Source organism: Mytilus californianus, unplaced genomic scaffold (genome assembly GCF_021869535.1).
Source record: "Mytilus californianus isolate M0D057914Y unplaced genomic scaffold, xbMytCali1.0.p SCAF_4, whole genome shotgun sequence".
Taxonomy (NCBI): domain Eukaryota; kingdom Metazoa; phylum Mollusca; class Bivalvia; order Mytilida; family Mytilidae; genus Mytilus; species Mytilus californianus.
The window spans coordinates 11941414-11956392 of NW_026262690.1; the positions used below are offsets into that span (position 1 = coordinate 11941414).

The 14979-nt window shown below is 33.0% G+C and overlaps 1 protein-coding gene across 4 annotated transcripts in view; it reads right to left on the reverse strand.

The window, feature by feature from the left end:
- Nucleotides 1-14979, reverse strand: part of LOC127737477 (neuroligin-4, X-linked-like) — a 111218-nt gene that overhangs the window by 9303 nt on the left and 86936 nt on the right. For all 4 annotated transcript variants that reach the window (XM_052248195.1, XM_052248193.1, XM_052248196.1 and 1 more), the window contains exons 2-3: nt 8254-8403; nt 5502-5687 (exon numbers count right to left, since the gene is read on the reverse strand). In XM_052248195.1, coding sequence (XP_052104155.1) covers nt 5502-5687; nt 8254-8403 — 336 coding nt within the window. The remainder of the gene's footprint in view (nt 1-5501; nt 5688-8253; nt 8404-14979) is intronic.

Genomic DNA, 14979 nt, shown 5'->3' on the forward strand with positions numbered 1-14979 from the left:
TTTACGAACTAAATTGCGAATCATTGTAGTGATAACAGTTATAGAAAACAAAATCTAGTGAAATATCAAATCTCTGCAGGAAATTGATATATGCATATACAATGTATATATTAAAAAAAAGAGAAAATAAGCACATAAAACCAACCCTAAAATCTCCTGGTCAGTAAACCAGTGGTCAGTATGCTTCTTCAAAAACATTTACCTTTAACGGCGTATTCATAAAAAAGAGAGGCGGGAGTTACAAAAGGAACAATTAAAATTAACATATCGAAGAGAAACCGACAACATCATGGCAAAAAAACCCTGAAAAACGACGGATATAAAAAAAAAATTGCAGTCCAGAAAACACGACATAGGAAATTAAAACAAAAACCGGGGATGAAATCAGTTGTTCTGGAAATATGTAAGCAAATCCAGCTCCACATGTGGCATCCGTCGTATTGCTTATCGTAAAGTGTATTAAGCAAAATGCTTTTTATTTGATTCAGTTAAATGTTGTAAAAAATGATGTTATGTCATTACTTAGAAGTCACAGAAGTTTACCGGTGTTTAAATCTCATAAATTCATTCAGAAAATACACATCAAGGTTAAAAACCTAAACCCAAGGGAAAAAGTAAAATAACAAAAATACCGAACCCCAAGGAAAACTCAAACACCTTATCAAATGGCAAAATCAAAAGCTCAAACACATCAAACGAATGGAAAACAACACATTTTCAGCATAAAGTTTATTTTCGGTAACCTTTATTGTTGGACAAGGAATTGTAACGACTTCAGCAAATAAGTTCAATCCAAGATTTAGCGAACAATATAGATGAAAAAATTGTCATAAAGAGAGTTAAATAGAAATGACACGTAAGAAGGAAAAAATCGTGACAAAAAATTATTCTAAAAGGAACGCAGCACGTGCATGACATCGAGAAAAAAAAATTAGCAAACATCTATGCTAATTAGTTCCACTGATGATATAAACATTTCACCATTAATTTTTTTATGCTAAGATGGCTGGTGATCTACTGTCACAACTTTTGACTCGAATGACGTTTATTGTCTATAAACAGTTATATTTTGTTATTCTCGTTTACATTACAAAACGGGATAAAACTTAATAGTGAATATAACAAGGTTTTCTGATAATTTTTTTATCTTCCAACCTTTTGCATGATTGTCGCTGATTCTACAAATAGAAATCGGGGGAAAGAAATATTTCTATTGAGAATAGAATCACTTTTTATGATGCTTTTTTTTTAAACTGTCATAAGGAGTTTAATTTTGTAGGTTTGATGCACGAAGGATAATAAAAGGAGATGAGTGGGGTAAATGTCAATGAAACCGTAATAAAAGACACATATAACAAAAATACTTCTAGGTTTGACACAAACTGTTAACAAACGTAATTCTTCATTGACATAAATAGTTAACTGCAATTTGCTCAATCACGGATAAAGGAGGCTGAATAAATGTCAATGAAATAACAAACCAACAACATCGACATAACAATCATTTGGCTATATACAATTACAATACTAAATAAATAAATGTGCGTCCATATGTATCTTTACATTTTATCTATACTTTGTGTTATAACCGCTACTCGAGATAATAATGAAGGCTGAGTACTTATTAAACTATTGTACGATTATTGGTCAAACTATGTTTGAGACTATTCTTTAAGTTATAAAACAATTATAAGAGGTACTAGGGTCGATGGCTGGGTCCTCCATCTGTCTGTTCAGACATTAATCTGTTATTGTATAATAATTGGTTGCGATTAATGTAAGTATTACTTTAAAAGTAATAATTACATGATTAATCGTTAAGTAATAGTTTTACACCTAGTTTAAATAAAATCATAGCAAACATGTTGTCTTTTGAATATATATGTGCCTATTAAGAAAAATATAATCAAAGTGTTTATTGTTGTTCCGGTATTCGCGTTTTTCGTCCATTAAGGAATTTGGTGCTGGTATAGTCTCTAATGAATTCAATTTTTCATTTTTAAAATGTCAAGATACTTTTCTATTATTTAAGACCATATATCATATCAACCGAAAGATACATACTTCATATGCAAGTGTCGTGGGATATTGCTACATGTAAAATGAAAAAGAAAAATTGACATTGTCGCTTTTGTCGAACAGATTAGTCCTTCACTTATCCTCTCTGCCAATTTCTAAATGTGAGGCAGAGCTAGCTGTATATGTGGTTTTGATTATTTCAAGTTCAATATATGTGATCAATTGTACAGTCAACAAACTTTGTTGCCAGTTGTTTTTGTGCTTCGTGCCAATATGAAGATTTACGTTACAGTTTTTGTCTTAGTTTGTGTAGTTTCACCACTGTCAAAGATTCGTGGAAGGTTGGGCACTCATAAACATGTTTAACCCCGCCACTTTCTTCATGTGCCCGACTCAAGTCAGTAGCATGTAATTCAGTGGTTATTGTTGGTTACTGTCAGTCATATTTGTTTTTCTTTTATTGATTTGAGAGTTGGTATTACTTTGTTTCATTAAAAAGAATGGCGAACGTAGATACAAGAATCTTGTCTTGGAGAGGGATAAATCCTACTTTGTAAAGAATCACTCTGATTCAAACAAAAAATTCTCTGAAACTGACATTATCAAGATGCTTGATTTCTTGATTGACAAAATATTTGTTACGTTTTGAGGACGTGTTTTTCAACAGACTGTCGGAATTCCAATGGGAACCAATTGTGCCCCTCTTCTTGCCGACTTGTTTCTTTATTATTATGAGGCTGACTTCATACAGGAATTTCTTAGGAAGAAAGATAAGAAGTTAGCAATATACTTTAACTTTACGTTCCGCTATATAGATGATGTTCTCTCACTAAATAATATAAAATTTGGTGACTATGTTGAACGAATCTATACCATCGAACTAGAGATAAAGGATACTACAGATACAGTTAAGTCTGCCTCATATCTTGACTTACATCTAGAAATTGACAATGAGGGTCGGTTGAAAACAAAACTTTACGACAAAAGAGATGATTTCTGCCTCCCAATTGTGAACTTTCCATTTCTATGTAGCAACATTCCAGCAGCCCCTGCATACGGAGTATATATCTCCCAATTGATACGATATTCCCGGGCTTGTATTTTCTATCATGATTTCCTTGATAGAGGATTGCTGCTCACAAGGAAGCTATTAAACCAAGAGTTCCAAATGGTGAAGTTGAAATCATTCCTTCGTACATTTTACGGACGCCATCACGAGTTGGTTGACCGTTATGGAATAACCGTTTCACAGATGATATCGGATATGTTCCTTATGTCGTAACTACAATACCCTTCCCTTTTCACGAATGTGACCTACCGAATTAGACTATTTACCAGATTTGTAATAATATAGGCAACACGACGGGTGCCACATGTGGAGCAGGATCTGCTTACCCTTCCGGAGCACCTGAGATCACCCCCAGTTTTTGGTGGGGTTCGTGTTGCTTAGTCTTTAGTTTTCTATGTTGTGTCATCTGTACTATTATTTGTCTGTTTGTCTTTTTATTTTTGGCCATGGCGTTGTCAGTTTGTTTTCGATCTATGAGTTTGACTGTCCCTCTGGTATCTTTCGTCCCTCCTTTGACAATGTCGAAAATTAGGCTGTTGCTTTTTTCTATTTTTTTTCACATTTTGTAATGTTTGGCCTTTTATAGCTGACTATACATATATGTGTAGCTCATTGTTGCAGGCTGTACGGTGATCTGCAGTTGCTTATATCAACGTCATATGGGCTCTGGTGGATAGTTGTATCATTGTCAATCATACCACATCTCCTGATTTTATGTTTTATTATGTAGCGACCTTCTATATAGCAGTACGTGAAGTAAAACGATATCTTCTTTCCGTTTGTTTCTTTAAAGCCCCTGTATAAAGTCGTCCTCGTCTTAGAAAAAGAAGTCTACAAGAAGACTTATACCTTTTATTCCCATAGAAAAGCAACTGTCCGTTGAAAATAACGTCTACCAAAGCTAAAAAATATTTCACGAATAAGGCATCTTGATGTTAGTTAAAGAAAACTTTCTGCTAAAATCCTAATGTATTCATTTTACAGAGTATGAGAGAGGCGGAAGATACCAAAGGTGAATTCAAACTCATAAGTCGAAGATAAAGTTATAACGCCATGGCAAATTAACAAGAACTAACCAACAGACAAACAACAGTCAACAAAATCACAACATAGCAAACTAAAAACTGAGGTACACGAACCCTTCTAAAAACCGGGGTGATCTCATGTGTTCCGAAAGGTTAAGCAGATCATGCTAATGATTTGTGCTTTTCGTAAATACGATATTTGCATTTACCTACGCCATTATTTTAATGATGATACATACGAATTTACATATTCATCGTTTTCAAATCTTAAATGTTTAAGGGCATTCACGTAGATATTAAAATGAAATAACGTTTTGGTGTTTAATAAGGGAGCAACCATTTAACTTCAAGGAACAAATCTATTTAGTTTTTCGACAGTATCAAACAATATATTTTTTTCAAAACTTAACACTATAAGGTATGGGGGGAATCTGCATTCAGAATATTTTTTTTTTGTCATCTGCTTGAACAGAATATTTTTTTTCATCAAGTTGGGGATCAGAATAATTTTTTTGGAGTGTGAGTCTCCTACTGTCAGTGAAACACGGGTATTGATATGTAAATGTCTTGAAAAGCCAGTCTCCTCCTGCCAATGAAAGGTATTGATTTGTTAATGTCTTGGAGTGTCAGTCTCCTCCTGTCAGTGAAACACGGGTATTGTTTTGTTAATGTTTTGGAGTGTCAGTCTCCTCCTTTTCAGTGAAACACGGGTATTGATTTTTGAATGTCTTGGAGTGTCAGTCTCCTCCTGTCAGTGAAACACAGGGATTGATTTTGAATGTCTTGGAGTGTCAGTCTCCTCCTGTCAGTGAAACACGGGTATTGATTTTTGAATGTCTTGGAGTGTCAGTCTCCTCCTGTCAGTGAAACACGGATATTGATTTTTGAATGTCTTGGAGTCTCAGTCTCCTCTTCTTAGGGATTTAATCAAACATCATCAGTGTCTTACTGAATGTTATGGAGAATGTTAAGTTGTTACAAGATACACAACTGCTACTAAGAACCCTTACCACCGACCTGAACCAAACAAGTGATCTAGTAAAAAATCACTTCGTTTGAATATTTAAATATTGAGCACCAAAACGTGCAATGTGCAAAAAAGGAAATGCTTATTACGCCTTGTAAACAATAAGGGGACGACCATTTGAAATTCGGGATTTTTTAGGGGGGAGAAGGGGGAGTGGCATGAGGATTTTTTACGGGCGGAAAATTCATTTGAACCTTTTGTGAGTTTCGATCATTTTTTTGTGCGATTTGACGCACGAATTTATATTTTCACTTTTGTACACATTTATATCCTTCATTTTGTTGTGTAAAATATTCGTTTTCATTCTGTTTTGGGAAAGGTTATATATTTGCAGTTCTTACTAGAATAGATGAGTACTTACTTGATACCATTGGTGATAATAATAAAATATTGACCAATGCTGCACCGTAACCATGTCCAAATAATGTCACCCGGTTAGTATCTCCACCAAAGGCACCTATGTTATCATGTATCCATGACAAAACAGCAAACAAATCCCATAATGCATAGTTTCCACTGGCTTCATTGTCTCCAGTACTAAGAAAACCTAGGTGAGGAAAAGTATCATTATATTGTTAATAGAATATTTATAGTTTTATATTGAAAACATTGTAATTATATCTTAGAGTTGTTTATTCTTTAATGTAGTGTTACTGTGTAGAGTGTTATGTAGACTATGTTTATTGTCGTCGTATTTCTTCGCATTATGATTTTTTATTTCATCCTTGATATCCTCTCCCACTTTTGTAAGCATTATATCTAAATCTTCCAGAAATAAAAATTACTAGTTGAATGTACCTACCAGCTACATATGCAAGCGAGATCTTTTTCTGTCATGAAAAAAGTATTTATGAATTCAACACTACCGAAAAATAGGTATAATAAATTCAGTTTATGTACTCCGAACAAGATTTTTTGAGATTTTGTCCCTCTATTTGAAATTATCCTGGCCCAACAAGCTGATAGATTTTAACTGCTACTTTAGAAAACATCTTCCTGAGTTTTATTCTAAATTTCATGAACTAAAGGATTTTCAAGTATAAAACTTCCATTTTCTCCGAGAAAGTATTATTAAGTACAATTAAGTATATATATAATATAAAATGACAAAATAGCTGATAGATCTGATTATAGGCCAAGTTTAAAATTATCTCAGTTCTGATTCTCATATGTCAATGTCGGATGATAAATCTAGCTGCAAGACAAACTACAAATATTAAATATGCATGCTGGATACTTCTATTATTTTTTGAAAGAATATCTAATAAAATTAAAGTAGAAGCGTTATACCAGACAGAAAGACAGCGTTTACAGAAAATAAAGTAGGGCAAATATTATAAAACAGAAATGTAGATTGTCAGACCAAGACTGTTAAGATACTTCAGACAGAAAAACTAAAACCAAATCATAATATTCCTAATTTAGGCAGGTAATATAGAATACTCGAAATAAAGACACAAGTGTTAACACATTGTTTGGTATTAATCAAAAAGAGATATGAGAAATATGTCAACGACAGCAACCCTTCATTATAAAATAAAATGCTCCGCTGGGGCGCAGCTTGATACGACCGCAGAGGTCGAACCCTGAACAGTTGGGCAAGTATGGACACAACATTCAAGCTTGATACAGCACTGAATTTGGATTGTAATTAAATATTTGACACAGCATAGGTTTCTCACACAGAATGAAAGTGGTCTAAGAACTTAAAAAATTTTAATTTACCTATTCAAACCATATCATTATTATTTGCTTTTATATATAAATCAGAAATAACCAATTTAAAATGGAAAATTTTAAATAAAAAAAATTAAAAAAAATCCCCCCCAATTTTTTGAACCCCCTATGATTCATCACCCCCAAACTCAATCCCAGCTTTTCCTTTGTGGTATGGTACCTTGAAGTACAATTTAAGAGAGATCCAAACACTTGAACACAAGTTATTGTCTGGAAACTAGAAAAATGCTTGTTTTTTGGCCCCAAATTCCTAAACGTTTAGGGCAATTACCCCCAAACTCAAACCCAGCTTTCCCTTTGTGATATGGAACTTTGCAGTACAATTTCATAAAGATCCATACACTTACACACAAGTTATTGTCCTGAAACTAGAATAATGCTTGTTTTTTTGCCCTTTTATGGCCCCTAATTACTAAACTTTTGAGGGAATTACCCCCAAAATCAATCCCAGCATTCCCTTTGTGATATGAAACCTTGTGATACAATGTCAGAGAGATCCATACACTTACACACAAGTTATTGTCATGAAACTAGAAAAATGCTTGCTTTTTGCCCCTTTTTTGCCCCTAATTCCTAAAATTTGGAGGCAATTACCCCCAAAATCAATCCCTGCATTCCCTTTGTGATATGGAACCTTGTGGTACAATGTCAGAGAGCTCCATACACTTACACACAAGTTATGTCTGGAAGTTACAAAAATGCTTATTTTTGGCCCCTTTTTGGCCCCTAATTCCTTAACTGTGAGTACCATAACCCCCAAAATCAATCCCCACCTTCCTTTTGTGGTATTGAACCTTATGGTAAAATTTCATTGAGATCCATTCACTTAAACTAAAGTTAGAGTGCGAAAACTAATGTGTCTTCGGACGACGACGACGACGCAGGACGACGACGACAACGACGACGACGACGACGACGACGACGCCAACGTCATACCAATATACGACCACAAAAATTTTTTTGCGGTCGTATAAAAATGAAACGATATCTTAAAGTCCACACATACGATCTTCAACAACTGACTTAATGTAGTGTTTATATAATATGGCAAGTTCTGAATCTTCCCAAGACTTAAAAAGAAGTAGTTAATCCAAGAAGATATTAAGTTTGATACCAGTTAATGGTCGAGACAATTATAAAATTGACTATGCAAAATAAGTATTGGTAGAGGGGAATATATGTACTATAGTCTTCCATTTATTAAGATGTTGGATTACCTAATAAAGCTCCGTGACATTATAAGTTTTAGTTACACATGTATATTTGTTAATAAGTCTTTGGTGGATAGTTTTCTCATTGGCAATCATACGTACCAAATATCTATCCTTGTTGTTTCTATTAAAAACAATTAGCAACTGTGATAATGTTTCACATACCTAAGACACCCAATCTGTAATTAACAGTAACAACTATAACTTCTCCATAACTAGCAAGTACACTCCCTTCATATGCATTTCCGGTTCCGATTTCATATGATTCACCATGTACAAAGACCATCACAGGAAGCTTTGACGTGTTGTTCCAATCTGAAAAGACAGGGAATATGACAGTATAAATATATTTTCTATCTTATCTTTGTCTATTTTTTGTTGTGTTTGACATGATAAAACATTTAAATGTCTTTAATTCTATAACGATCTACACTAAAACCCTATTGTACATAAATTCCCACTCAAGAAGACTGAAGTCGGGAATACATTGGATTTGTATTTTGTGCAAATTTCAAAATCATTAATAGACGTAAATTCGACTTTTACTTTCTAAAGGATCTTACTTAAATACTTAATCAATACAGATTACAACAGACATGCCCTACTGATGTTGTTATAAAATTCGAAAGTCATGAAAATACAAAATTGACAGTTATTTGCTAAGTATCATTATATTATTTGTTTTAGTGTTGAAAGTAGACATTCACACGCATGAGCGTACGTATTACCAGCCTTTCCTTTGGTCTCCTTGAATATTGAGTTTGGAATGGCATTTTACAAGAAGGTCACGTACTACAAAAACAGCACTTTAGGATAGATAAATTGATCATCTTATCATTATTCGTCTGATTTATTTATAACGTAAATGACTTTTATCTAACTTATATCACAATTGTTATCACACATTTTTATATAATTTGTGATATTGCAATTATATCGTTCATCGGTTAAATTTCAATGAGCATTAGCAGCTGCGTTTCAGACTGTGAAAAAGAGATAAAAACTTCATACTACTCTTAGAGTATCATCACCTGATAGATTTCACTGAGTTTTAGATGAACAGGAGAGATTAGTAATCTTGAATATAGGTCTGTTTGATCACCATGGCAATAAACGAAAAACGACGAAAAACAAAAAAGTCCATAAAACACGACAAAAAAATCTATAAACCGAGCAACACATACCCAACCAGAAATCGGGGGTATCTCAGGTGCACCGGTAAGGAAAGCAAATTCTGATCCACATGTGGCGCCTGTCATGTTGCTCACAGGTAAGTTGGGAATGTTACAATTTACGCACCTATCTTATTGGGGTTTAGATTTCTTTAAATGTGATAAATACTTGAATCAAGGATAAATATAAATAAGAAGATGTGGTATGAGTGCCAATGAGACAACTATCCATCCAAGTCACAATGTGTTAAAAGTAAACAATTATAAGTCAAGTTTGTTTGGTCTCATCGATTATTTCGTAGTAAAAAGACGAAATAAAAACTTAATATTAACATAGTTTATCATGTAAGGAGTATACGCTGATATCTTACCTATATTTGCGTTTATGAAGAATAACTAGTAATACTAATTATAAAACTATTAACCGTTGTTTGATTTCATGGAATTTGTAAAAACAATAACATTTAATATCACAGTTATAGCTAGCCTCTTTGTATCTTCATTGATAGACTGTGAAGGGGAGTATGAAGTAACACATAAATTTATTTATTTCATTTCTAGCATATGTAATTTCGTCCCCCTGAAGGCTGTGATGATCAAAGCGAAACTTCACAGTAGATCTAGACTATATTTAAAAGTGTTTGATTTTTGTCTCGAAGGCTGTGAAGACGAAATTTACATCAGCTCTGAAACGTTTGTATCATGTGCTGCTTTAATGTTGCTACATAACAATTGCGAGTTCAGAATTAGAAAGTTGAAGACATCTCTTCTGTCGTTAGTTTTCAACCATCTCCAACTGTAAATTCATATGTGCAGGTCAAGATACCTAAATTTATCTATGGATGCCTTATTACAAGTTCGATAGAAAGGAGATTAGCCAACTTAGTCATCAAACCGTAAATTATCCAGCGAGAGGGCATCATTTATATAGCAAACTTTTAAGTTTAAAGATAATGCTAAGGGGCAAAACTCTGACTTGTCTGAAGTAAGCGAAAAAAAAACCCCAAAAAACAGATCAATCATTTCTTCCTATTTTATACGACGTCTTATTCGTCAGATTAAAATTTTTGAAGATTAACAGGAAAGTCTTCCTCTTTGAAACCCTTTTATTCATAAACTGTACATAGACAAACATTAAAAAGGGATTTAAACTGGAAATATTGCCGATATATTCGTCTTTCCGTAGCTAATACTTTCTTGTTGCACCATTACAAGTGCAGTGGTAAATACTCATTATAATGTTGCATATCATGCGGTATGGAATCGTTTGTACTACCCAAATGTATAGTAACATAGAGGATTTTCGTCGATATTATATTTTTATTGTCGAAAACAGCGGTAGGTTTAATTTTAATAACATAATGTATGAAACAAGCATGTACAATAAAACAGTAAGATTCCTTCTTAGAATATTCCAATCTCTCAATCGTTAAAAGGTTTGTCAGTTCATCATAAAATGGTGCGAAATTATTCAATGATTGATGATAGATTGGGTTCTCTGGTGTATTCATTACTGAAAACAAATAGTACACTAAGGAGTAAGTTATTGGTAAAACGTCTTAATAAATACCCAGGATGGTTTACTATCCAACATTAACTGCCTCCTAATTCAATTAGAGACGTGATAACCAATATAGTGTGCTCAAATATGCTCTAACATTTATATAGTTATATATTAGTTCCGATAGAAATTTGAACATTGCGAAAAGCCTCTGTTGTCCAATTATCAGAAGTAAAGAACTGTGTTCTCCTTGCAAGAATTTCATCTTATATGCCCTCATATTGAATACATAAAAAAAATATGGAATATTAAGTTTGTCAATGTATGAGTTGCAAGAATACAAAATTACAACAAAATATTGAATACTTGACTCGATGTGACACATCCATAATTCCAACAAATACAAGACATCAATATTCGCGACTTAGAATTTAACAAATTTTACATCTTATTTGTCAACTAAAACCATCGCGCGTAGCAATAACAAACTACTATCATGCCAGCATACAGACACTGGTAAGTAGATGATCGCAATACCATCAATGCAGGGAAACTGTTATACACGATATTATTTTCGTGGTTGACGAGAGGCAAGAAAGTCGAAGTTAGTATCATATGTTACGTACATCATACTTGTCATTCGAATGACATGAGAGACACTGAAGCCAATAATAACTTATTAGATCTGGTTAATTGTCAGTGAAAAAATAAAAGGAATGAACATATGACAATACATCACATGAAACAATATAAATGACAATAGGATGGAGGCAAAAACTTTCTAACATTGTAATATGCAAGTCTATTACAAACGCATTCAGTTGGTAACGGACCTGAACTTCTTTGTCTTCAGTGAAAAAAGCGTTAGCCAATTATACGCCTCGTTCTGATCAAAAGAAATTCTGTAATTTTCTTATAAACTGTGACAAGTAAATAATAGCAAAACTAGATCACTCGTGCGTTTGTGATTCATTGCTGATTAAGTTACCGATACGATATGATCTGTATATTGATTGAGTTGGCGTCCAGTAAGCGATTTTCAAAAATGAGAAAATGATGTTTCGTCAAAAGTATCGACCCGAAAGTGTTAGTCTACAAAGTTATTTTACTTTCTTCAGTAAGATATGAAATTGATAATCTTTAATGAATTTGACGCAGTTACTGGTTGACAAGTTTTATTAATTTTGCGTTGCCCTTTGAGCTTTTCTATATATAGAACTTTCAATACTGTTATCGGAAAATGACGTTATTATTTACCAAGGTTTTCCATCAGTACAAGCTTAGAAAATTCCAGACTGACTGAGCAGAAATATTTTAACATTTCCTTTCTAGTTTTTACATTTGATTTTACAGCAGGGATTTCCTTCTATAATCAACAGCCTGAATAATTTTTCTTGGCAGATATTAATTTACAATCGATACATCGAAATTTATAGAATCAAAACTGCTTGACCAAGTTATAAAAGAAGAATAGCATACACGACCGTTCGGTACATACATGCTGAAGATAGATCATTATTTTTTATTGATACAGTTAAACGAAAGTTCGCTGTACTTAATATCAACAATGGACTACAATTTAAAACTTGTAGATCTTTTAAAGTCCACGCAGTCATGTCGAAATTCTATTAGAAGGATAACTAATATAATTGAACTGTAATTTGAGTGATTAACACAGACACCTATTTACTAGAATGGCGTCATTTTAATTAAATCAAACTTCAAGAGATATCATTGGGGTCAAATAATGCATCACACACCCACACTTACTCACTCACTCAACACACACACACACACACACACACACACACACACACATATACACACCTAAATAATCAAATCGTTTCCGTTAATTTCTTCTAAAAATAAAAGAATACATATTTTGCGACATCCGGTCTCTGAGACAAGGCCTACAATTTAGAGCTTTCAAATTGATAAAAGCATACGAAGTTTAAGAATTTTTTCACGCTTTCTTTGTCCATTACATCAGATATTCTTAAAACTCATCAACGGACCTACTTTTTATTTCAGGACTAAAGAATAAAACAGTCCTATCAACTTAATCTTGTTAATTGATTTGACCCTACTATCATGAACTATTAATAATTGTATAAATGATTTCAAAGTCAAAAAGGTAATACCATACCACTATTCACAAATTGATATAGATAGCAAATCAGGAAATAAACACATGTCCCTTAAACTTGGTTTGCTTATAATATATAAATCATTGTTGCAAATACAAGAAGCAAAGAAAGAAAGTACAAAACCGTTCTGTGTGATCACTGTGTGATAACTGTACAATGCGTGTCATTTACTTATCTCCTAAGTCAAGATGAAGCAGAGATCACTTATCATTTTATCTTATACATGTTCAAAAAGCTTGCACTTTTCATCCACAAATGTTATCATGTGAAAGATTCACGATTCAACCTAAATCAAAGTATATCTTTTAATCAAATTGTATTGCATACTTCATTTACTGGATTGAGCTACATACATCAATCCGATATAAATTTATCTGACAGTTCTGAGAGGGCTGTATTGATGAGGGTCTACATTTGGTTTTCCAAATTTGATTAGATCACTATTCATGTTCTTTTAGACTGAGAATATCTGACGTGTGTTCATATACCAAATAAGAAAGGATTTAAAGAGAAAATTAAACGGTTTCATCTTAACATAATTTTTAAGAACCATATAAAAATCAAATTTTACACATGTTTTAACTCAATCTTAAATTTATTCCTATACGCAAAGTATTAGTTCACTTTAAATATTCGAGGAACATACTTTCAAGAGATTAAAACTTTGTTTAAATAAACGATGATAACCTATAGTAACTTTAGTTTAACTTCAGTTAAGACAGGAGGGTCATACTCATACTAAATTGGTCTGAACAAAACCCCACAATGATAAATATCAATGACAACAAGAAACTAAACCATGATAATTATATGAGGCAGCTAGAGAGGAAACAATGTCGGAAACAAAATATAGTAAGAGAAAAGAACATACACAATGAACACCAAATGCATAAAAAATCAAAGAAAAACAATGGTATATTTATAAAGCCACAAGATACAAAAGCCCAAAAAATCAGTATAAATACAAGTCAACAAGAGACACAATGAAACAAGAGACAAACCAAAACAATGGTGCTCAGATTGAAGGCAGCAAGTAAAACACAATAACAGACATACAAGACAGAAACCTAACAAAACCAATCCGATGATGAACAAACAAGAAAGCAACAGAACAAACACGAATCATTGATAATTATACAAGACAGCAACAGAACACAGGCCCAATAGATGATAAACATAAAAGGCAGAAACAGAAAAAAAACCAATCGATGATAAACATACAAGGCAGTGATTAGCACCAAATGCAGCAAATAATTTATAGTATGTCAAGGACCTGCGTGTTAAACAAAGGATATGATAGTAAAGTAAAGTCGTTAAAACCATTAAGGGAACATACAACGTGCTATGTGATGAGTTTGGTCTTACGAAATTATACCAAACAAGGCATTCTGCACTAACCCCAAAATACATCACGAAGCTCTACTTCTGAAATTCTAGTAATACAATTTGTTTGAAGTATGTAGCATCTTTGAATTTCAGTCCCAACTGAATCAACCGTTCTTTGTATCTGTTTCATAATAAATAGGAAATGTTTAGTTCAATATGGAAAATAACGTCATTCTTCAATTTGGTGGAACTGAATAATGCCCAAACATTTAGTTTACAATAATTTGCAATGTCTAACGGAGCTACATATTCATTACACAAGAGAAAAACAAATGCTTTATCGGCATGACATTGACATTTTCAAAGACGTTCTATAATTGTATAACCGAACTTATTTAATTTGATTATTAAAAGGAAAGAAATTTAGTCGCAAAATTATTACGCGATGTTGTGTTGTGAAGCAATTTATTCAATGGTTAGTCTTTGCACTTCACATTTCGGAGTATACACATGCCTGCAAAGGCAAATGGCATCATGCAAACATCAATTCCACTTGAAAGAGTCTGTATCATTTTGATAGCATCATTTTCATTGACAACATATCATTTCATTTTTAGACATATAACTATCAATTTGACTATGGAGAAGACTGAACTAAGTTGAAAAACTTGTGTCTAATCCATTTGTTTTGTACAATAAAATATGTTTAAACTATCAATTTGAAAATATCACTACTGATTTGAAA